General features: G+C 33.1%; 1 protein-coding gene across 3 annotated transcripts in view; it reads right to left on the bottom strand.

Annotated features, from left to right (window-relative positions):
• The window catches only part of LOC106460607 (synaptotagmin-15-like), a 49,490-nt gene that overhangs the window by 21,487 nt on the left and 3,774 nt on the right, over positions 1-24,229 (bottom strand). For 2 of the 3 annotated variants that reach the window (XM_022387370.1, XM_022387368.1), the window contains exons 2-4: positions 23,132-23,282; positions 4,586-4,745; positions 1,333-1,563 (exon numbers count right to left, since the gene is read on the bottom strand). In XM_022387370.1, the coding sequence (XP_022243078.1) occupies positions 1,333-1,563; positions 4,586-4,745; positions 23,132-23,282 (542 nt within the window). The remainder of the gene's footprint in view (positions 1-1,332; positions 1,564-4,585; positions 4,746-23,131; positions 23,283-24,229) is intronic. The other variant, XM_022387369.1, reaches the window with a different exon arrangement.

Genomic DNA, 24,229 nt, shown 5'->3' with positions numbered 1-24,229 from the left:
TTTGCCTACTACCAGCCTCTTTAAACAAAGTTTATATACAATGCCGTACCTGAAATGTTCTTTGTAAACCACAAAACACGTTTTTTATATTGAATGATTTTTCGTTATGTAACTTCATTCATAATAAGTTATTGTCAGATGGCTGAAGGACCATGCGACATTTATCTTCATGCAGTCATGTTCCTTAGGTCTGGTGAGTCTTGTCAAAATGTCTTCAAAACTATTAAGCTTAGTTTATTTTGTAAACAGGGAAGATTACTAAACTTATTGAAGAAAGCGGTAGTTTTACGGCCAAAAGAAAAAGAATAAACAAAACTACTGTAGAATTTTCTGTGTACAAAGTTTGCTAATTATACATGAAATAAGCTTGTTTATTACTTTTCTCCAGATTTAAAAATTACAAATGTTTTGCTTTATCCTAAATACAGTGGACCTTTATAACAAGTTTGCAAATTTCATTGACTAGTTTTGCCTCCTTTTGATTCTACAACCACGTGAAATTTTCAATCCCCAGTCTTTATCCAGCAATAACAGTAAAAGATGATACAATTGTTCATGAATGTAAAGCGTAAAGCTCAGTGTGTACGATTTGCAAAGTTTGATTGTCAAAAATGTAAAATCTGCTTTATGATGGCTTTCAAAATAACTTTTATTTCGCCATTATTCACCGGTAAGAGGAACTACTTGGCATATAAGCATTGAATGAAAAATACAACAACATCGATTGATAAAAATTGAAAAATACCCTCATCCTCTTTCACTGGTCACTCTTTTTCCCAAGGTTCATTTCGCATAGCTCAGCTTATAACGAGAAGGCCATCTACTGTCACTGCTGCTTCTGGCTCTTTCTCACACATTGTCATCCTTAAAGGTTAACACTTTCTAATCCCATGTAGTCCACATGATAATGTAAGTATTACTAGCAATATCTTACTTACTTACCGCACGTGTTGCTTCCCTTATAAAGTCTAGTTAAACAATACTGATTACAGTGTAAGTGTCTTGAATCGATGTAACACACACAAAATACGTGAAATCCACCCTAAAATGGTTGAGCAATAAAACAAGGTCAGAATTTTGCTTTAACTTAAATAATAAAGGTTATCTCATAAGCACAAAAAATAAAGCATTTAACATTACTCACATTGTATCAACTTATTGATATGCTGTAAAACTGGATATACATTTAGCTTAGCTTCTAATTTACTACATCACATTTTGTTCAGTGTAGCTCGGAAATTATTCTTAATGAATTACCCACTGGTTTTATTTTTCACTCAAACATTTTTAGGTAGATTCATTTTACAAGACTTATTGATATTTTCAACAAACCTGTAGAGATCTGGTTGAACTGTTCCAATAATGGTTGGCTGATAATGTGTAATTCCTACAGTATTCCAACGAGATAACTTCGCTTTGGGCTGAATACTTTCGGAGCTTGTTCGAAAAGTGCTTGGCACATCGATAGAGGCCGATTGAAAGAGACCAACTTCACGTGAATAAGGCGCCACGTTCCAGCTCCGTCCGCGGTCGCTGATTTCTTCTGATCCAGAAGATGCCAAACTTGACAGAGGATTAAAAATATTTAATCATTAGCCAAAGTTTTATACTGGCATCTAATAATCAATAACTGTGACTTCTAAAGCATTAAGTATGTAGTTATATGAAGTTGTTTGAAAAAACCTCCTTAAAAAACTAGGAAGAACAAACTTTAATTTTAATCATATTATACAAATATTTTAATATATTATTTTTTATAAAACTATGATCTTTCGGCTCCTCGACTTTCTTCTATTAGATCGTAAGTGACCGTGTTTTGCAGTAATTTCATCCCAACGCATCATATATCAACAGTAAAAACATATATGAAACGACCTCTGTATTGTGTGTAAATTATTTTAACTATAATACATATATATAAATACACAAACATTTTTGGTCATATACGTATATATAAGGAAAATAATAATACCGTGTAATATGACAATATTTATGAAAAATTACAAAATAAATAAGGCTTAACCTCTAATCCAATTCTTAGAAACATTATTTGTTGTTATTGATAAAGATAACCAAACAACCACTGACTGGGTTCCAAAGTTTTGGTCAATAACACGAGATAGCTTACTAACATGGACTAAATGGCAACTGCTTCTTGGTGTATTCAGCCTTATCTATAATACTGATGTTATCAAAGAAAATGTTTTCGTATTTTCATATAGCGTGCAATAATATAATAGAAATGTTCATGTTGCAGTTTTTGTATCTTTTTTTATGTTCCTTAATACGAGCACCAACTGACAGTTAGTTTCACTTATATTATGCTAAGCATTCACATTGTCTCATCCACGGTTCGTTCTTTAACGTGTTTTGGAATGGACGACTTGGGGTTTGACAAAATGTTTCTAGAAGAAAGGGTGTTCTTGAATACATTTTTCAAGTTAAAACTCCTGAAAATTATTTTCATTATCTCTTCTATAGACCTCTTGTGTATAATCATGTTGGTTTCAGAGGATAAAGCCGTGGGTCTACTATGTAGGAAGAGCATATTTCACTAACGATGCGTTTGACATTTTGGTGGATATCCGTTTTGTTTTTATAAAGATGCCCCTTAGTTCTGTTAATTCTGAAGTGTCGTTATGACTGCTGCACGTTCTCTGAAATATGTAGGTAATATCATAAATTATACCTTTTTTTCAACACTTGTTGGGCGATTATGTGCGTGATTAAATTTCAAGAAGAGAATTAATTCACCATGTACCATTTAGTGGCGTATAAAAATATAACAAATGATTATTGTTATGCCTCTAAACTGAAAAAAAAAAAAACGTTTCGCTTATGATTAATTATGTAAATTATTGTAATAGGAAAAGTTAAAGAACGTGAAATGAAGTCTTTATTTTTCACATTTCAAAAAATAAATTTTAATTTTCTACCTTTGTAGATTTTTAATCTACGAGTCTACTTAGTTTGCTCCTAGTAAGAATATTTAGTATTCGAGACAAGGAAAAACATTTACAAAAGTCACATCGCACCACCCACACGATGTGATCAGAGCATGCGCAGTTTACCTCATGCTGTCCAATTGTATACTTGACATTTCTAGGAAATCGTCCCTAAGCTCTTGAAGTAATCAGACTTGGATAGTTAATCTTAGAGAGAAAGAAAATATGTTACTCTTACACGGCAAGAACCATACTGGTCCCTTAAGTGAAAGCCTTTACTCTTTCAGAAACCCGTTCCCTATAGAGTGCGTGCATGTATGTCCTAAATTTTTGTCTTCAGAAGAAAGTACATAAGATACAGTATTGTAAAACATTTACCTCGCTAACATACTAAGATTTGTATACTACATATTTCATGGCAACGCATGTCAACCAAAGCCTTTTGTGTTTATGCAATTTATGCTGAAATCCATTAGTGATTAGTTCTTATCATCTCAAACACATTTTTTCACAAGTAAAAAAATACCAAGATGAAATATGTTAGATTTTGAAAAAAAAAACAAAAAAAACTGAATTACTTAGACATCCTATACATTAATTTAAGAACTCATAAATCAGATGAAACTAATGATGATATTAATACGTGAAACATAATTAAATGCGAATCAATAACGACACAGTTACAAGGAAAAAGGAACATAAGTATAAATAACATAATAATTCAGTTTTCCTTTACCCATAGATCACCAACATTGGTGCTTTTTCTACCCACAATACTGGTATTAGATCATAGTTTGTTGGTTTTTTTTTTCACTAAAGTGGGTATATTTTGGTCCAATACCTCGTAGTAATTAATTAATCATTAGGTTAAGTTTTCACACGTTAAAGATATATTATTTAAAATAATTAAGACAGTTTAATAAAATGTCGGCGCGGACAATTTGTTCAGCATGAGCACCCCTCTAATTACTAGCATGTCATTACAAATTTTTTGTTTCCATTTAAAGCTTGTCAACGGTTCAGTTTAATTAGCCAGTTTTTTGGACCAAATATTTATTTCAAATATTTGCTAACCTTTAACTTTTTGTCTCCTGAGATTTCTACTGAAAAGTAGTCAGGAAAACGAAGTTTTAACGACACATTTCACAATTCATTGTCATTTGCTTGTTTAGTTGTAATTAAGCACAAAGCTACACAATGGGCTATCTGTGCTCTGCCCACCACGAGTATCGAAACCCGGATTCTAGCGTTGTAAGTCCGCAGACATACCGCTGTGCCACTGGGGGGCCATTGTCATTTGTCAGTATTTTCAATCATTTAGAAGCTCCTGTTAGGACTATTTTGCTAGATATTTTTCTAATTATTTATACTCTTACTTTTTAAAAAAAGAAAATATGAGCGAATGTGAGATTTTAAATTTTGTCAAACTATTTTTTGGGGGGGCATAAGATTTCGAAACAAAATCTTTATGGTAGTTGCAGATGAGATTAGATTTCGAGCTCAAATAGGATAATCTAATAATAAGACTTACGTTTTTTTAGTTATTAATTCTTCTTTGAACGCCATTCCATGAGAAAAATTTGGTAAGAAATAACAGAAAAATATTTCTACAACTAAGAAAATATACAAAGATGACTTACATTCCGTTGTGACAGATTTCCTGAGTTGAATAAGAAGGGGATTCTGATGATTTTAGATGATTTCTCGATTTTCGCCTGAAGTACAACCACACAGTAATAATACAGACAGTAGCTATAACCAGGCCGACAGAGCCACCGACGATAAACCATAGATATCGGTCTAAGAACGACAAAAATGAAATTCTCTTAAAACTAGCATTTTGATACATACACGTGCGCCCATGCAAACGGAGTTAATGAAAGATATTATGTATCAAGTAAGGTAGCTCTCTCATATACAAAATCATAAACCAACGTATGTATGGAATGTCGAGGCGTACAAACAAAATGACTAATTTATTATTATTATGATAATTATCCTAATATTCAGAGATGAAGTGTTTCGGAGTGGATGGGATTATATGTGAAGTAATTGTGGATTTCTCAGAAGTTGTGAAATGATAGTTATGTTGATTTAATTAAACATCAGAACTCTAATACATCTTTACATCTATCTTTCAAGTAACACAAAGGTCATAATACAAACCACATTTTAATATTTTTGAAAAATAAAAACCTACTTCAAGATTATTACTGTAAAATTGATATAAAATGGTATTTTGTTTTAAGTAACTTTTGTTTTATGGTGGAACGGTCTGTATGTTAACCAAGGAGTAAATTTGCCTACATATTCTAATCTATTTGTAACTATATCCCACAGGTATATACATACACCTATGGTGGAACGGTCTGTATGTTAACCAAGGAGTAAATTATTGAAACATATTGTAATCTGTTTGTAACTATATCCCACAGGTATATACATACACCTATGCTTACACACACACACACACACATATACATATATATATAAATATACGATGTTGTAACTAATTATGGAAGCGTTTTTTGTTTATTTTGTATGGATTTCGTGAAAAGCTACAAGAAGGCTATCTGTGCTAGCCGTTCCTAATTTAGCAGTGTAAGACTAGAGGGAAGACAGCTGGTCATCACCACCCACCGCCAACTACTCTTTTACAAACGAATAGTGGGATTGACCGTCACTTTATAACGCCCCCACGGCTGAAAGGGCGAACATGTTTGGTGTGACATGAATTCGAACCTGCTACCTACAGATTGCGATTCGAGCGCCCTAACCAACTGGCAATACAGATGATAAATATACAAAAGACTACGGTAATTACTATTGATTATTTTACAAAAACATTTTTAGATAAAATACAGATGAAAATTGTACAATGCTCTGGTATTTTATGTTTATTTTAAACAGAGCAATTAATATTTTTTCATGCAATTATAAGTTTGCCAATGAATGATAATGAACTATTGTTCCAAATCTCCTGTACTACTATCCACGATTCAACCACGTTGTTCGGTTGCCTTTTGACCTTCTCAGATGTCATATAAGCCCATGCAACTTTAATGATATTCGTATAAGAACTTTTTGCAAGCCAAACCATTGTAGCGAATGTTATATTGGTTTTTTTATCTCAAGTATCTCTTATCATATTTGCTTCATGCTTGGGATCATTGTGTGGCTGGAAGATGAAACCTTGTCGAATAGATCTTGTTTCTGACGGTACAACATGATGGGTTAAAATATTCTTGTTCAGTCAGGATGACAATTAGTTTTATGTACATCTTATACATCATTGACTAGGATACACACGATGCTTGTGATGGTCTTCCAGCATATTTCACTCTGCATGTTCGACTCGATTGAGAACAGTATTACTGCCTGTACTTTTATGGGCATTATACTGGTGTGGTACTGTCATAGGTTGCACATGACTGTACTTTTGTGTAGTTAATTTTCATATAATAGAAGGGGAGAAATCCCATAATATGCTCATTTTACTTCCAATAATGTACTAAACATGTGCGTGCATCTTAGCGCAAAGTTACACAATGGGCTATATATGTATACAAAATACTCCAATTTTAAACATAGAACCAAACATCAACAAACGCAAAGTAAAGGAAGCTATCTTAATTCAGAAAACAGCTCCACTCTAAACCAACACCCCGGGATACCAAGAAACCTTTAGTAATTTGTTAAGCAATTTCCGATTATGTGACTTCTTTGTTCTATACTCTCTCTATACATTCCTGTGTCTATGTAAAATACTTGTACCTGATGATTACATAACCTTGTCGAAACGTTGTACACTTACAATAAAGTTTTCTTCATCACCCATTAAGCCGTCTCCAAACGTTTCTAACAAGATAATATAGTTACAAATAACTAACAGAAACGCCACCCTACGGGCAGAAGTGGCTATTTGTGCTAGTAAATACTAATTGTAGTAGTCATACCTCATTGAAATAAATTTAGAAAAAGTGAGCATATTCTAAAAAAATGGTTGTTTTTTTTTCTGGGAAGTACTGTACAGGAAAAATGTTCAGATTATGTTCTTTAGAATACGTAACTCATTGCATCAAAATGATTCAATGTACAGAGCCAACGTTTTCACAAATTTTATTGATATAAACTGTAATGTTTTCATATATTAAAAGTGGTGCCGTTTATTGAAAAAATAATAGTTTTTTTTACGAACTCCAGTTTTCTGAGTACTACATTTAAAAATTACACCAATAAAGATAAAATCAAACCCTCACTTACAGTCCTAGCGAAAGTCGTGTTCTTGTTGTGAGGAGAGTACTTTTATAAAGTTATTTATCTAATTTTCTGAATCTTGAATACCCAAATTGTGAAAATTTTTAAGGATTTTTGTTTGTGGTGCCATTCAGTAGATAGCGCAGGAGTTTTGGTTAAATACATAGATACTGACATACACGCTACGTCCATTATAGTAAGACGAACTAAAATTATAAGATATTTCCTTGTGAATAGCAATAGTTTCTGACTGTACTTGTTGTCAATGCTTATAACATGAAACTTGTTATCACCACATTGTGGATGTGAAGGATGCTAATAAAATCTATAAAGTTCGTTAACATAAAAAAGTGAATAGCAGCTTAGAGCCTATGTTAACACTAATTAGGCAAATGTAACCTTCATTTATGACGATGAGGTGATCGAATAAGTGTTTTGGAAACAATACAACCACACAACAAGGTATTACTTTTGGTAAGATATGTCATTAAAAAAGGCATTGAATAGTATTTAGTTTTCATAATTACATACATGACAAGACAGCGCTTTACTTTTGGTAAGATATGTCATAAAAAAGGCATTGAATTGTATTTTGTTTTCATGATTACATACATGACAAGACAGCGTTTTACTTTTGGTAAGATATGTCATAAAAAAGGCATTGAATAGTATTTAGTTTTCATGATTACATACATGACAAGACAGCGTTTTACTTTTGGTAAGATATGTCATAAAAAAGGCATTGAATAGTATTTAGTTTTCATGATTACATACATGACAAGACATGAAAAAACATCGATTTGTTTCTTTAATATAGTTATTAATCATGTGTTTTCTGCTTGAACAAAAACAAGAACAGGAAACGTTTTCTGAAAGATGTTTTTAGTTTTTGATTACGTTGATTCTGTTCATTAATTGATTAGCGTGGGAGCGAGCCACAGGTCAATGTCCTGAAGCCTTAGCCTTGCATAATGAAACTAAACGAGATGAAGACGTGTTGCAAAAAAAGAAAAACAAGAGTGAATATTTGCCTAAGGTAAAAAATCGGAAACGTTCTCAATTTACTGTTTCTATTCTCCACTTTTATAATTGAATCACATATCAGGTTAGCTGAAGAACATTTACGAAAAGTAAAGCAATTACCAATTAGTGCAAAATGGTGTAGTCTCCAGGTTAGCGCTCACTAATACGCTTCTAATGTATTCCAAAGAGAAGAGTGAGCAGTATAACGTTCTTCTAATAACTCACTAGCGTTGCTTATAAGTCACTTGAAGTTTTCGTGTCAATATTTTAAGCTTTAGTTTATGATAATTTTTAAATTATTTTTCTTTTAAGTTTTTATAATAGAAAGTTTTGTGCGAATTAACATGAGACAAAAACTGTACGAGGGAAGAATGTGCACTGTTGTCTTGATCCAAATATTGCTGATGTAAATACTGTTTATAATGTATCTTCATTTGGCTGCTTAACCGAAAACGACCATTGTTATTTTCCTGCCATTTCTAAACTGTGCATGGTTTTATAACAGTAAATGAAAGAGAATGCAATTTTATATTAGCTAATGAGAACAAAATACAATTTTATAATAGCTACTGGGAATACAGTAAGTTTCGTAACTGTTTATGAGAATACACAATAGCTTCTTGTAATACTTATGAAAAATGTACCGTGTTCTCAATAACTAATATATAAATTGTACTGTATGTCCAGTAGTTGTTATAAAAACTGTATTGTATTCTCAGTAACAGCTATAAAAAAATGTACTGTATTTCTAAAAGCTGTTATAAAAATTTTACTGTATTCTCAGTAATTGTTATCAAAAATTTATTGTATTCGCAGTAATTGTTATGAAAATTATATTCCATTCTCAGTAACTATTACAAAAACTGTACTATATTATCAGTAACTATTACAAAAACTGTACTGTATTCTCAGTAACTATTACAAAAACTGTACTGTACTCTCAGTAACTGTTACAAAAACTGTACTGTATTCTCAGTAACTGTTACAAAAACTGTACTGTATTCTCAGTAACTGTTACAAAAACTGTACTGTATTCTCAGTAACTGTTACAAAAACTGTACTGTATTCTCAGTTTGTTTGTTTTTCTGTTACGACCTTAACCCCAACTAGTTTTGGGTCGACCGGTATTTTTGTAACTCAATAACTTTTACACCCCAGTGCCTGGCCTAATCGGTAACCATGTTCGGCAACGGGGATTCAAACTCGCGACCTTCAGAGTGCGAGTCTAGCACCCTAACCACCAGGCCACGCCAGTGACTATTATAAAAAACACACTTTATTCCCCCTAACTGTTACGAAAATTGTGCTTCATTAGCAATAGCTAATATAAAAACTGTATTGCATTCCTAGTTACTGTTATAAAATGTACACATGAAAAATTTCGAAACTCTTCCAATATCTTGCCATGCATATTATACGAAATCATTTTTGTTTTACTGTTAGTGTTTTCAGAATGAAGAAAGTCAAGTTTGATAACAAAACACTCAGAACTAGGCACTTGCTCTTTAGCCCTCTTTGTGTATTCGAGTGTACGACAGCTAGTCTGATCATGTAATATTTTCACACAATTCATTCGAAATTTTCATGGTGTCGTAATAGCATTATGATTTCAGCTGGAACTGAAAACAGAAAAACAACTCTGTTATATAATGAGATTATTCAGGCTCACTATACAAAACAAAAGTATGAAGATTGTTGAAACTTCTGAAAATCCCTTATTAATGAACTTATAGTATTATAGTTTGATTGTGAAAGCACTGGAAGTTTCATAATGTTACCAACTTACGAACCATACACACTACAGATTCGTGGCAATAATGAAGAAAAAACACAACAAAAAAAACTAGAAAAATACGGTTCGTATGGGGATATATCTTAATTGACTATTAGTATTGAAAAACAAATCCTGTTTCGTGTTTATTTGCTTTAGCGTAAAGCCACTTTGGGCTATCTGTTCCGCCCACTACGGAGAATCGTACCACTGACTTTAGAGTTGTACATTCGTAAACTTATCACTAACTCACCGGGGACCCTGTGTTATGTCTAACGTATGTATTAATAACAACATACAATTATTACAATATTTCTTAATGAATTAAAATACACCTTTCCAGAAATGTTTTGGGGGATTCTGAGTCCTCCCTGAATTCGATGATTCGTCAAAAATGTTTGTTACGTCTGTTTGTTTGTTTTGAATCTCGCGCAAAGCTACACGAGGGTTATTTGCGCTAGCCGTCCCTAGGGAAGGCAGTTAGTCATCACCATCCACCGCCAATTCTCGGGCTACTCTTTTACCAACGAATAGTGTGATTGTCACATTATAACGCCCCCACGGCTGAAAGAGCGAGCATGTTTAGCGGGACGGGGATTCGAACCTGCGATCCTCAGATTGCGTGTCGAGCTCCCTAACCACTTGGCCATTTGTTATGTCCTTCAGCATGTGTAGCAATATCACATAATTGAACCTTTCTTGATATATTTTTTGTCTTTAGTTGGTTTTAGCGCACTAAAGTCTATTCTAGGAAAGTTAAATAAGTCTTAAAACTGAAAAATCACATAAATATATTATAATTCTGTGTAAATAAGAAAATTTGGAATTTATTATTTAAACTTTGATATTATTCAAGCTTAATCCATCCCTAAGAAGCATAGTAACTTTACTTAAAATTTCCAATGATAATAGAAGTCACCTTAAATGCTAAGGGAATCCCACTATATTTTATACTTCAGTCGTTAGGAGTCTCTTCAAAATATCAAAAATAATGATCTGAGAATTACTTAAACGGATGAAATTCGGTTGACAATAATTATGCATTTAAAAATTGGTTTTTAATTTACGTGTTTTGCCTTAATAGTCCAAAAAAGTACAAGAAAATTAAAAATCATGAATTTTAGATGATGACCAATACTGATTTTATAGGTTATTTTATTTCATTTTGCAAAGGTATGTAGAAGAAAAGACGTAGAAGGAAAATTCCAAATTTAAGTTTTACATATTGGTCTATAACATACTTTAGTTTCCTTTTAATGGTAAACATTCTGAGGAAAGTGAAAGCGAGCGGAATTCAAATCCATGTTCCTGCTTGCCTCTAAAATACTATCCTTTAAGTACACCATCCGAAAAACGAGGGGTTCAAGTCTCAACTGTGCTAAGCTTTTAACATTTATCTTATAAAGTGCCACTTCTGCCTGTTTCTATACATTTTCGCGATAACCTATTTGGTCTACGTTTCAGTAAACATGACCTCGTCATATGGCATTTATAGATATGGCACTCCACCGATGGTAATTTATTTTACACATATTTTTTGTTAGCTATTAGATGATCTGTTTACCTGACATGAGTCTCTAGTTTCTACACATACACATAACCTACGCAATACAGAGCCAGAGGGGAACATTGACTTGTGATGTACATGCTTTGTCTGAAGTTGCGCATGTTCAGTTTTTGTATGCTAGTGTATTAGAAATTGTTTTCATTATTTACATGCTCATCCAATAATTAAGAAAAAATAAAGGAGAACAAAGTTGTAAAACTGGATAATTGCCAAGTTTCAAGCTTTCGTTAAAACAATATGAAAAATAAAATTTCACATAATTTTACCTTCGAACAAAACTATCATTAAGTGCGGTAGTATTTAATAGTAAGGATCCTGATGAAACAAAATCATAGGCATAAAAATCGCCCGTTTAAAACTAAATTTAGAACGTTTAAATATTAACACTAAATGACCATTTCACAGTATTGGCTGAGCAAAACTAAAGCTTATTGTACTTATAAAGCCACCTAAATCGCTATATATGTGTTTATGAAGTGAATAAATATTATTATTTCAACGAATTTTCATCAAAGTAAGTAAGGAAGTGACTTTTCCAGACAAGTGTACAGAAAAAATTACAAACCTTTTACCTTTAATTCTTTCACAGAACTCTTCCGTCTGGAGTTCCAATGATTCATTTTTTGTGTCGAAAAGGATACAATTGCGCTACAAGTAAGTAGGGTTCGATATATATGTAACTTAGCTAGCTATAGTAAAATAGAAAGTTTTAATGCTACTAAAAGTATTGAAACAAGAAAGTCAAAACTAAAAACTAAAAAAACTGAGTTACTTAAAATTTTAATTTTCTTATCCCTACTTCGGCAAATCACTGTAATTATGTTTGTGTGAGCCAAACTAGGGATAAAATTTTGTAAGTTTTAAGTAACTCAGTTTTTGGAGCTTTGACTTTCTTGTTTCAGTACTTTTGTATCATTTAAACTTTCTATATTACTATAGCTAGCTAAGTTACATACATATCGATCCCTACTATCCCTCCAACTATGTGAATTGAATACACAGTTTCAAAATATGTATGGATAATTGTATGTTTTTAAAATCAAGGTTGAATTACATGAAATAACTTCATAAGATTCCTAAACCTCGGGATGTTCCTTTTTTTGTCTTTTTCTGTTCTGCAATGTGACAGGGAATAAGTGCATAGTTAGTCAGATGGCATTTAAAGTTCGAGATGTTATTTTTGTCTTTTGTTACGCTGTAATGTGGTCGCAAGTGAATACATGCGTAGCCAAACTGTATTTAATGTTTGAGATCTTCTTTTTGTCTCATATTACGCTGTAACGTGGTATCAAGTAAATGCATCGGTTGCCACACTACATTCGACCCCCCTCCTCCCCCATGTGTAGATGCGTTCTTACGGAAATTTATTTTATCGACAAAAGTAATAAAAACACATGTGAACGTAAGAAAACATTTTAACACATATTAAATGGAACTGACATACTTTAATAGTTTTACTCACTAAAACTAATAGCAGATTCACAAAAATAAATTAAATTTTACATAGGGAGGGAGACTCAGTATTGGTACTGACGTCCACCTCATCCTGCAAATCATGATCATCATCTTGATGTGGTTTAGGCTCAGCTCGTTTGACGAAGAATGCGTCAAGAGTTGTTTGCTGTTTCTGCTACATCTTCTCCTTGTACAGTTTTTTTGTAGCAGTGTGTGACATCATGTAGTCCGTTTGTAACACTTATAACACTTCTCCTACGAGGGCATAGGATTGGGATAATTGGTTGGTAGTCAACTAAAGTTACGTGGGTGATGTTTCAATAGCGTCCTTCTCTTCTGCAACTTCCTCTTGTTTCAACATTATCAGATCCTCATTCGACATATCTTCTCCATGGGACTTTATTAACTCAACCACATCGTCTACGACGATATCTTCAAAACCAGCCTGTCTTGTAAGTGTCACAATGTCTTGGTGAACTTTCCCAGCACTTTCTGCTTGGAGGAACCATGTAAAGTTGCTCGTACACTCTGGTCATATGTTTTTTCACACACCATTCATAGCTGACTCATTCACTTCATCCCACGACTTGATGATGTTGTCTATTGCATCCATAATGTTATATTTCTTCCAAAAATCACGAACTGTAGGCTTATTTTCTCCACCAATATCTTTAATCAGTTGTTTCAGAGCTCTCTGTAAGTAATATCTCTTGAAATTGGAGATAACATCTTGATCCATTGGCTGGAACAATGCAGCTGTATTCTTGGGGATGTACTCAATTCTTACAATATCAAAAAGATAATTAAAGTTCACTGGGTGGCTTGGTGCATTGTCTAAGATGACCAATACTTTGTTGGAAACATTACATTTAGTACAGTACTTTTCAACAGCAGAACAGATGAAATTGATGAACTATTCTTGAAAAAAATACTTATAGTCATCCAAACCTTTTTATTTGAGCGCCAAATCACTGGTAAATTAGGCTTGGTATATCCCTTTAGAGCCCTTCGAGTTTCGAAACTGTACACTAGTAAGGGCCTTAACTTAATAACTTTCTTCAGTTCCCTAGGGTATCTTCATGCAGCTTCTCACCACTTAGTTTTAAGTTGTGCAAGTTAAAACACTTCCTGAATCTATTAAATCACCCTTTACTTAGCAAGAAGGGTTTTTGTTCAGAGCTACTAGTTTGTTCAGTCACCAAATCATCATACAAGTCTTTTGCCTTAGGTTTTATAACTATCGTATTTAATGGCACATAACGTTGGATTTAGTCCTCAATCTACACATCAGGAGTCTTTCCATATTAAGCATCACTTCACTTCTATGAAAATACAATGTTCGAGAACTTAGAGGTGTAGCTACTTTAGCACTTGCCTGATTTTGTTTCTTTGTTATAACGTATTGTTCTCACTGTAGAGGTAGCAAACTCTAAAGTTTTAGCTAAGTTTCTTTCTGTCATCAAACCTCCTCAAAACATCAAGTTTCAGATCCAAAGTAATTCCTTTCCATGCTCTCTTGGGTGTACTACTTGTACTTGAACTTGATGGCTTCTTTCCAGACATCTTGAATAAGTGTAATACACTGCAGAGTTTTGATAAACGATGCAAATTACAACTGCGTGACCATATGACGATCGTAATAGAAGCGTTTGCTGATATGAACAAAGCGCGCCACCTACATAACTGACGCTCTGCATTTCTAACACAAATACGATTTTTGGCCAAATTGGTTGTTGTTGTTTTTTTGTTGCATTTTGTGTTTAAAAACTTTATATATTTACTCCAAAATTCCGTAAAGGCGAATTTACGGTCCGTACCCCGAATTTATTAGTTACACTTTATAATTTCTGTATGGGCGAAATTCCATAACCCGAACGCCCGTAACGCGAGAGCAGACTGTAAATATGAAGTTCGAAGTGATTGTTTAGCAAGTAAATACTTTGGTAGCCAGAGTAAACTTATGGTTCGTGGGGATGTTTTGATTTCTTTGATTTATTTCCATGTTTGTTTGTTTTTGATAATTTGTTCAAGGCTTTAACGGGAAAACAAGCCTAAAAAAATCGGAATGCTCAATTTGCCCACTTCTTGTTAAATACATTAAATGTATCTTTCCAAGCAAACGTCAAATGAAAAAAAAAAAAGAGTTATTTTATTATCTTTTTGTTTTCAATAAGACGGAAAACGCTATTATTTAAACATTTGTGGGATAAAGAAATGCTATTCGAAGTGCACAATTTTATTAAGTTATCCAGATGGAGCTAAAAGGTTATAATATGTGGATATTAAGCAATACCTTCTTGTGGCAGAACAAGGAATAACACGAAAATTAAAAATTCGCTGAGCCCGTTTCTTTAAGGTTAACAAGTCGTTGGCCTCCATTGTAGTAGTATCAAAACACAAACAGAAATGTAAAGAGAAAGAAAAAAACAACATAAACTAAAAATTCTTAATAACATGTAAAATTGTCATTGGTTTAGTTGGCTAGTATATATATAGATATATATATATACATGCCGGCTTTATAGCTTTTTTAAGTTGTAAGGCCGTATATAGATAGCCATGTGAATTTTTCAAGTTGTATAGATGCAGGCATATATATATATTAAATGCAAATATAAGACAATGTGTCATAATATAAAAGCATATGTATACAAATAAACATTTTTAATATTCTCCGCTGTCTCTAGTAATGCCGGTCACGGTTTTGTTACGGCTTACTAGATTTCCTCTTAGAGTGACATTCTGCATACTTTACAAGATCGAAAACTTCTTAATTAACAATTATGAATTTATTATACTGATGGAGTTTTGGTTGTGACACTTCTACGGCCATCTTTCACTGTGACGACCCTAAACTCTGGTGGGCTTTCGTTGCTGCATAATGTATCTGAAACTAAATATTTTCTAAATAGAGTATATACTTACAAAATTTCTGCCTCACTTTCGCCTAGAATTGACATCATTTTCGTCATCTCCTGCTTGTAAGATTCTTGCTTCTCCTTATAGTCAGCTTCAAGGATGGCTACTCTACCTATATTATCTATAAAATACGCTTGTTTGTTTGTAATTAAGCACAAAGCTACACAATGAGCTAGCTGTGCTCTGCCCACCACAGGTATCGAAACCCGGATTTAGCGTTGTTAGTCTGCAGTCATACCGCTGTGGCACTGGGGGCATAAAATTCGCAATCACGCAGTAATTTGACACTTACCATTAGCTATGACCGTGATTGCCGATTCGATCTTTTAAACTATGACTTAAATATTTCTGTTGTGGGAGACAGCCTAGACGTTTGTATAACGTTTGAGACGTTTGTGTAGTGTGGCCGAAATCGATCATGCAGTGGTAAAAAAAACAAAACAAACTATGATCCTGTTAGCAGCGTCGTATCTGAAAGGGCAGGAATCCTATACATAAACAAATGATGCTCGACATCAATACAGTTGCAAAATAAGTTAATAATCGTTATGATACATGTGTCATGCCTACCATATTTATATTAAATTACGTCCACGGCCTGCACGCAACTATATACTTATGCATGTATATTAGATTATGAGGCTCCATATAAACTACAGATTACAGTAAAACGATTGAGTGTGAACGGTTATACAGCCGCTGTTATTTGCTTGGTAGTCAAATACACTTACAAACTACCTTACACAATGCGCAATGATGTGTTTAGTAATATTGTTCAGGTTTTATTACAATACTCATAGCCATTTTTGCTGTAGACTGGCGGAACAATATTAAGTAATAATAAAGAAGGACAAATAGGCGATCCCTACTATGAACCACTACCGTGATTTCATTCAATGAAATATTGTACAGTGGGTATATATAGGTAATTTTGCATATTATAATGATGACACGAGGTCCATTTAAATGTTGTACAGTAGATACGTTAACATAGATGTTGAATGTCACACTGTGGTTATACTACATCAGTTTATATGTTTTACAGTCGCTACTAGATGCACTTCCGCAAGGTTCTCGAAAGTGTTCTGTTTCAATAGTAAATAAAACAGAAGTTAAGAGTAATAAATATTTTTATTTCTTGCTTTTGAAGTTCATATGTCATACTGTGTTGTAGCCTACAGAGTGCATAATTCTTCTCGTGATTCATGGCATGCGCACGTTTTATTGATATTACGACAGTACAAATTGCAACGTTAAGCATCCCTTATGAGACGTCATTTTAGTGTCTACTGACTGACTGACAGACAACACAGTACTGTATAGTGGTTCAAGTAGTTAAAACAAGTGAAAATTCCAGGCGGCCTTCGAGCCCCTTTCGGGGAAACAAGTGGCTTAACTTTACAAATACAATACACAAATAAGCTAGTGGGTGTTATATTTTACTATATAACTAAAATACCCAATTAGACTTGTGAATTTTGTAAACCATTTATTTAGTTGTATAAAGTTACAATAACAAAGTAGAACTGTTTCCAATCAATATTCAAGTTATTAAAAGAAAGGAACATCAAAATGTTATCTTATTTTGTATGTAAATCACTTTTTTTTTCCTGATCCAAGCTCACATGCTAGTATTGTTATCCCGGTTTGGATTAGACACACATTAAAGTCTGTCACATAGTCAGGTGTTGGGTCATATAAACAAACGTCTTATCTTTGAGAACTTACTCACTCTCAGTGAAATGAAAAGAAAAGCAACTTCGAATGTATAAGAGTTAGTATTTTATTTAAAAAATTTTTATAAGCACATGTCTTAACTTTTAATTGGTTGGCGTTGCTTTCAAGAATGTAGAAAGATAATGTAACTATAAAGATCGCCTACAGACAGTCTCTATTGCGTAGTAAACTATCTGTTAGTTAGCAAAACATCATTGAAAACCCGGATTCTAGCGTTGTAAGTCCGCAGACATACCGCTGTCCGACTGGGGGGGGGGGGCGTATTGCATGTAAGAGGTGGAAGTTTGCAAAATTGGACAAGGCGTGGCTGTACTTAAATGACTGTAACAAGAAACACGTAATTTTCTAATGACCACAAGACGAAATGTACTTTCCAACATGGCGCAGAAAATGTCGCGCTTTATAGTTTCTGCAGGTTTACTTACAATGAGAAACCTAAAATTTCACCAAGTGTGCACAAATACAAAGGAGATCGTAATGACACCAAGAAGGTATGGCTAGGGCGCCAAAAAAGTAGGGCTAAACCAAAATAAAGTATAAACTCACACGCATATGTCCATAACAATTTTTGCCCCTTCCACCTGTGGTTCAGTGGTAAATCCGAAGGTTTATAACTTTCAAAATTGCGTTTCGATTCACGGTGGGTAGAACACAAATAGCCCGTTGTGTAGCTATGTGTTTAAAGACAAACGACAATAGCAATTAATGCTATCCCCTTCTCTGACACACCTGTGAAGAGATGCATCCGCATCCATTGACTTCTGCACAGTTGATTTCTATAAAAGTGATCGTAGATATCAACACAACCTATAGTGAAAGAACTCTTAAAACATTGCTAGTTTTCGTAGAAACATGTTACAAAAGAAACTGCGATGCCGGGCAATAGTGCTTAATCATGGCCTTAGACTGGGCACACTTGACAAGTGAAATAGTAAAAAGGATAACAAAGGACCTGAAACATTGGTATTGTAACGTAAGTAATTATCTTTCAATATATACATATGTGTGTGTTTATATATTTCATGATTACCTGTACTGTGTCAAAGAAGTACAGGTGATTACCCAGCTCTGCGTAGCCTTGAAGAGATAATTATGTACAAACACAACGGGTAGATGCCAACAAGTACATGATCACACCCGAAAAAATTGTAACAAAACAATACAGAATCATACCAGTTATAGAAAAGTATAGATGGTATCATTTTAAAGTGAAAGTGACTGTGGCCTTAGCACTTAAAAGCATTGGGGATATTCCGTCAATCAGATATGATCAAAACAACAGATGCAAAACTAGAAAGCAAATTACAGATTCGGTAAGGGGTTAGGTTCTGGGTGCTACATCCCACTACCACTCACCATCTATTCTCGTTGGTGGGTAATTAGTACCCCTAACTACATTATAATAGAATCCTGATATCATCAACCACCATCGACTTCTATCAAAAAATATCACCCAACTTCCATCCCTTTTTATAGTTCTATTAATACATGATGTAATTTTAGGACTATGATAACATATATGATGTTATAAACTATAAACCAGTCCCTATATCTCTGTTACCTCTACCTCTTCCGTTTAGAAAACAAAACAAACATTATCCAATGTATAATATCAGTGTTGCTATGTTTAGTTGGAGCAAAATGACTTCCTATAAAGTTTAATAGCTAGAGGAGAAAACCAGACATAAGAATGAAAACAGGATTATATAAGCTACTATAAATTGAATATTGTGTAACTATCTGGTGATGACAAAACCTTATCAAAACTCGTACATTTGCTGTTATGTTAAACTTATATTAAAGTTTTCTTCATTACCCATTCAAGCCGACTCCAACCATTATTAGTCTCAAAATGGGTCCTCATCATCAAAATCAAATTTAGTACTTTTGTCCGAGAAAGGAGATGAAAAACATCCTGAACTACGGCACGTTCCAATTCTTTCTAGACTTTTGACACTGAATTTAAATGTACTTAATCAGTTAAATGAGTCAGTTATTACCTTCCACAAAGGAAGGTACGCAGTTAATAAGTAATGAAGGATCAATATAACGTTGGCATTTATATAATTGTTTGGCTATTTAATGGGTACGCTCAGCTACTATACGTAAACCATAAAGTCAAACCGTACTACATAACGGTTAATTAATGTGATACTTATAATATTCATGTAGATTTTAACCATTTTACGGATAATGCGACAACACAAAATAGTCCGTTTCAGAACTACTCAGATTGTAAGTTAACCAAGTACATCGATGTGAGTATGATGCACATGATAAATATCTAGAGGTTGAATGTTTTATGTTAATATAGTAAACAGGCCTCTATGTAGATTGTAAGTTAGAGATATTCCTATATGTAAATCAAAAAGTACACTATACAAATACTCAAGCTGTAATAAATGAAATATTAATTCGAACAATGTTTTATTTATTAATATTATTGAAGTGAAGCTATAAAATTGGCCCTAACGACACTAATATTATTCATAACTAGAGGGAATGAAGTAATTGTTTTTTTATTTAGTGCTATGATGTATACAATATATGTTAAGTTTGATGATTTTACGTTAATAGAAATAGTTTGTTATGTAGATTGTAAGTTAAACTAATGTACGTATATTCATACATGTAAACCAGGAAGTACACTATACAATATCCAAACTGTAGTAAATAAAATATTAATTTCTACATATTCAAACATATTTATTTATCATTACGAACTGAATACACAATTGTACTGTAAAAGGGCTACAAAATTTGTTCTAATATAATAAGCAAGTCAAATACATACTCCATCCGAATCTTACAAACATTAACTTTCAGCAGTAAGTCTGAAGGCTTATAACGCTAAAAACCGGGTTTCGATATCTGTGGTGAGCACAGCACAGATATCTCACTGAATGGCTTTGTTCGTAACAACAAACAAACAATGTACTTCTGTTGAAATTAGAAGATGGACATAATTATGCATTCTGTAAAATGATAATCTTTAAACGAATGCATAACATGTTCAAGTGAAAGTTTAAATCATATGCTTCAAGAATATTTTAACCTAAACAAAATTAAAAGCGAATACGTGAAAAACATTTTGTATTATCAATAATGAAATTATAAGAATCTTTCTTTTCCTGAACTGCTGTCATTTCAATTTATTGTAATGCAAAAAAAGCAGACGTGTGAGCTGAACTTTGCTAAACTTGGTGTTACTATTCCTGAAATAGACTGTGGTCTCCACTTTGTGAAACGTGTCATAGCTAGTGTCTTTAGAAGAAAGTTTAAACATAGTAAAGATCTACTGTTATGCATTTTAAAGTGAATGTTCTAAAGAAAATCATGGAAGTTGTTATATCCTATGAGATGCTATGACAAACATAAAATTGTAAGTGTTAATATTTATTTCACTTGATTTATACGTAACAGAATATCTGACAAAGTTTGCACATGTGAATGTAATTTTATCTATGGTAAGTACTTCGATTAATAAAAGTGTTTTACAAAGCATAATATTAGTGTTACAACATTTAGGTGGAGCAAAATGATTTCCTATAAAGCTTAATAAGTAAAGGGTAAAATCAGAAGTTAGAATGAAAATAGGGCTATATGGGCTGTGATAAAGTGATTACTGTCTTTCTATTTTTTTAATTTGGGTTCGAAAGATGACACACTTTGAAATGATCCACTCCAAGTAAAACAACTTGGAACTATTTGATTCTAGTAACACGCTTTAGAATTACCAGCCCCTTGTGGCACATAATGAAACTAATCACTCGTATTTGTACATCATACAGCTATGACGTCAAGAGACAACCCAGTCTCAAAGGATAGCCCCCTTCGCTGGACCATACCCTTTGATTTCTACCCATAAAGCATGGGATAATAAAAACTTCCCTAACCATCTATTATAATATAATGTAAGTATTTTTAATGTGATGTACACATGGGATAATAAAAACATCCCTAACCATATATTATAATATAATATAAGTATTTTTAATGTGATGTACACATGGGATAATAAAAACATCTCTAACCATATATTATAATATCATGTATTTATTATCTAATGTAATGTACAATAAAATATTCTGTCTGTAATTTTTATGGGATATGAAAATGTAATAAATGTCTGTTATGATACTGTTTGAAATTTTCAAACTACTCTTCCAACTATAATGCCACGAAATTCAATGACATATGTTAATTTTGTATCTGTTGTATAGCTGTAGGACGCGCATTATTGATTGGTTAATTTGTAGTGCTAGATAAAGAAGATTGATTTTTGACCAATCACGGGTTACCATTTAGAGATACTATCAGGTTTACTAACGTCATGTCATATTATGTGTCACTATAGCCACATAAATTGAAGATTGTATTTATAATTTCATAATAGAGTAGTTTTTGCAACAGAAATAAGAGCTAAACAGGTCAAAACATTGAACAGCATTACATAAGTCGTAATTATAATTTTTTATAAAAACCGTCACAAGCAGACGGGTTTATTTACCAGGCTCAGTTGTATGGTATTCTGTTCGTAAAATTATGAAAGCCCAAGGTGTGGCGCACAGTAAATCTGCCTTTAGCTGCTGCTCATTTTCTAATAGAGGTGCGCAATAAATCTGCCTTTAGCTGCTGCTCATTTTCTAATAGAGATGCGCAGTGACTCTAGCTTCATCTACTGCTCATTATTTCTAATAAAACCAATTCTAGTGACATTGTCAATAGATGTATGCCGAATCTACTTCAAAAGTAAATTTATAACAAGTATTTAGAGACCAGTGACAGAATACTAGGCAATAACAAATAACACAAATATCATAAGTCAACGGTGAAAAAATATAAACACAAAAAATAGCCATTTTGTGCTTAGCCTGATGGACGAATTTTAACTATACTTAAGATAATTGAACTGGTTTCTCATTACATTTCCTCAGTAACAAACGTTTTGATTGTTTGTTTAATTTTGCACAAAACTACTCGAGAGCTACGTGCGTTAGCCGTCCCTAAGTTAGAAGTGATAGACTAAGAGGAAGGTAGCTAATCAACACCACCCACCGTCAACCCTTGTGCTACTCTTTACCAACGAATAATAGGATTAACTGTCACGCTATAATGCTGAAAGAGCGAACATATTCTGTGACAGGATTCGAACCATGCCAGGCCAGCAAATGTTTTGACTATTTTAAACATAGCTTACCTACTAAGATTAGTTACGTCAATTTAAACAATAATGAAAAATATAAACATATAGATTCTAGTTCAACAATATATTTAAACAAAAATCAGTTACATAAGTTTCATCAGTATGGCTCTTACAAGTTTGTTGGTGTAGTTTCAGAATAAAAGGAAACGAAAAGTCAAAGTTTGCTTTTTGTTCAACGAAATCTAATATGAACAATGTATTTCTTACGATACATTTAATTCTAAATATTTATATGTCTGAACTTATGATACCTAAGACTGACATCAAGAGTACACTGAAATAGTAGTAGTTGCGTATTTGGAGGTGTGTATCAGAGAGTAGGACTAGCGTCCTAGTCCGGACACCGTGTGAGCATGTTTGGTGTGACGAGGATTCGAACCACCTGGCCATGCTGGGCACGCACTGAAATAAACAAGAACTGATGATTTAACTTCACAACTAATGTCACTGTAATCCTATGTACAGACATGGCAAAAATAGTATATAGGATAGACACATTTTCTTTTTCAAAATATTGAAACAGAAACAAGATATTCCATGAGTTAAACAAGCGCAACTTACTTTAAAATATTTACATGTTTAATTTAATCACTCAACTCTGAGTTTTAATAATTCTATATGTAGATAAAGGTTATTAGTAGTTACATAGGAACAATATAAAGGTATATATATATATATATATATATATATGTGTGTGTGTATATAAACTGTGATGATAAAGGTAGTACATGTGGGAAAGGACAATGTTAAGAAGAGGATAGTACAGATGTGTTGTCAGCTGCACGCGCGCAATGATATACATAACCTATTGTCCAAATGTCGAGCAGCAATTGCAATATTAACGAAAGTTAAAGGTTTTCTAATTTTACATCTAAAACGTGAGAACCAACAATATATTTTTTTCTCTTTAAATCTATACTATGAAAGTTGAAAGTTGTATATTTATAATAAGCATTGAGGACCAACGTTAACATCTATCTATTTTATACTATTGAAACTATCCCTCGTTCTCAAATTGCCCACCATGGCTCAGCGATAAGGTTGAAGGCTTATAATGCTTAAATTTGGCGTTCGATCCCTGTGATTAACGTAGCCCATTATGCAAGTTTATTCTTAAAACAAATTATTTGTTATTAATTTCATACATTTTTGTGAGTACTATAGGGCTTAAATGGCGAATACACAATTATCACATGAAGTCTAGACTTGGCTCAATCTATCACAATTGTTAATTATCTAATACTAGCGTATAGTCCATCAAAAATGTTGCTAGAAGTACTACCCCACATAGTATACCCTAACCTCGCATTTCATAGCTAACTGAAATAAATAAATTTGCAAAATCAAGC

Source organism: Limulus polyphemus, unplaced genomic scaffold, assembly GCF_000517525.1.
Source record: "Limulus polyphemus unplaced genomic scaffold, Limulus_polyphemus-2.1.2 Scaffold803, whole genome shotgun sequence".
Classification (NCBI taxonomy): Eukaryota; Metazoa; Arthropoda; class Merostomata; order Xiphosura; family Limulidae; genus Limulus; species Limulus polyphemus.
The sequence above is the reverse complement of the archived record's forward strand: the minus strand, read 5'-3'. Positions and strand labels throughout refer to the sequence as shown.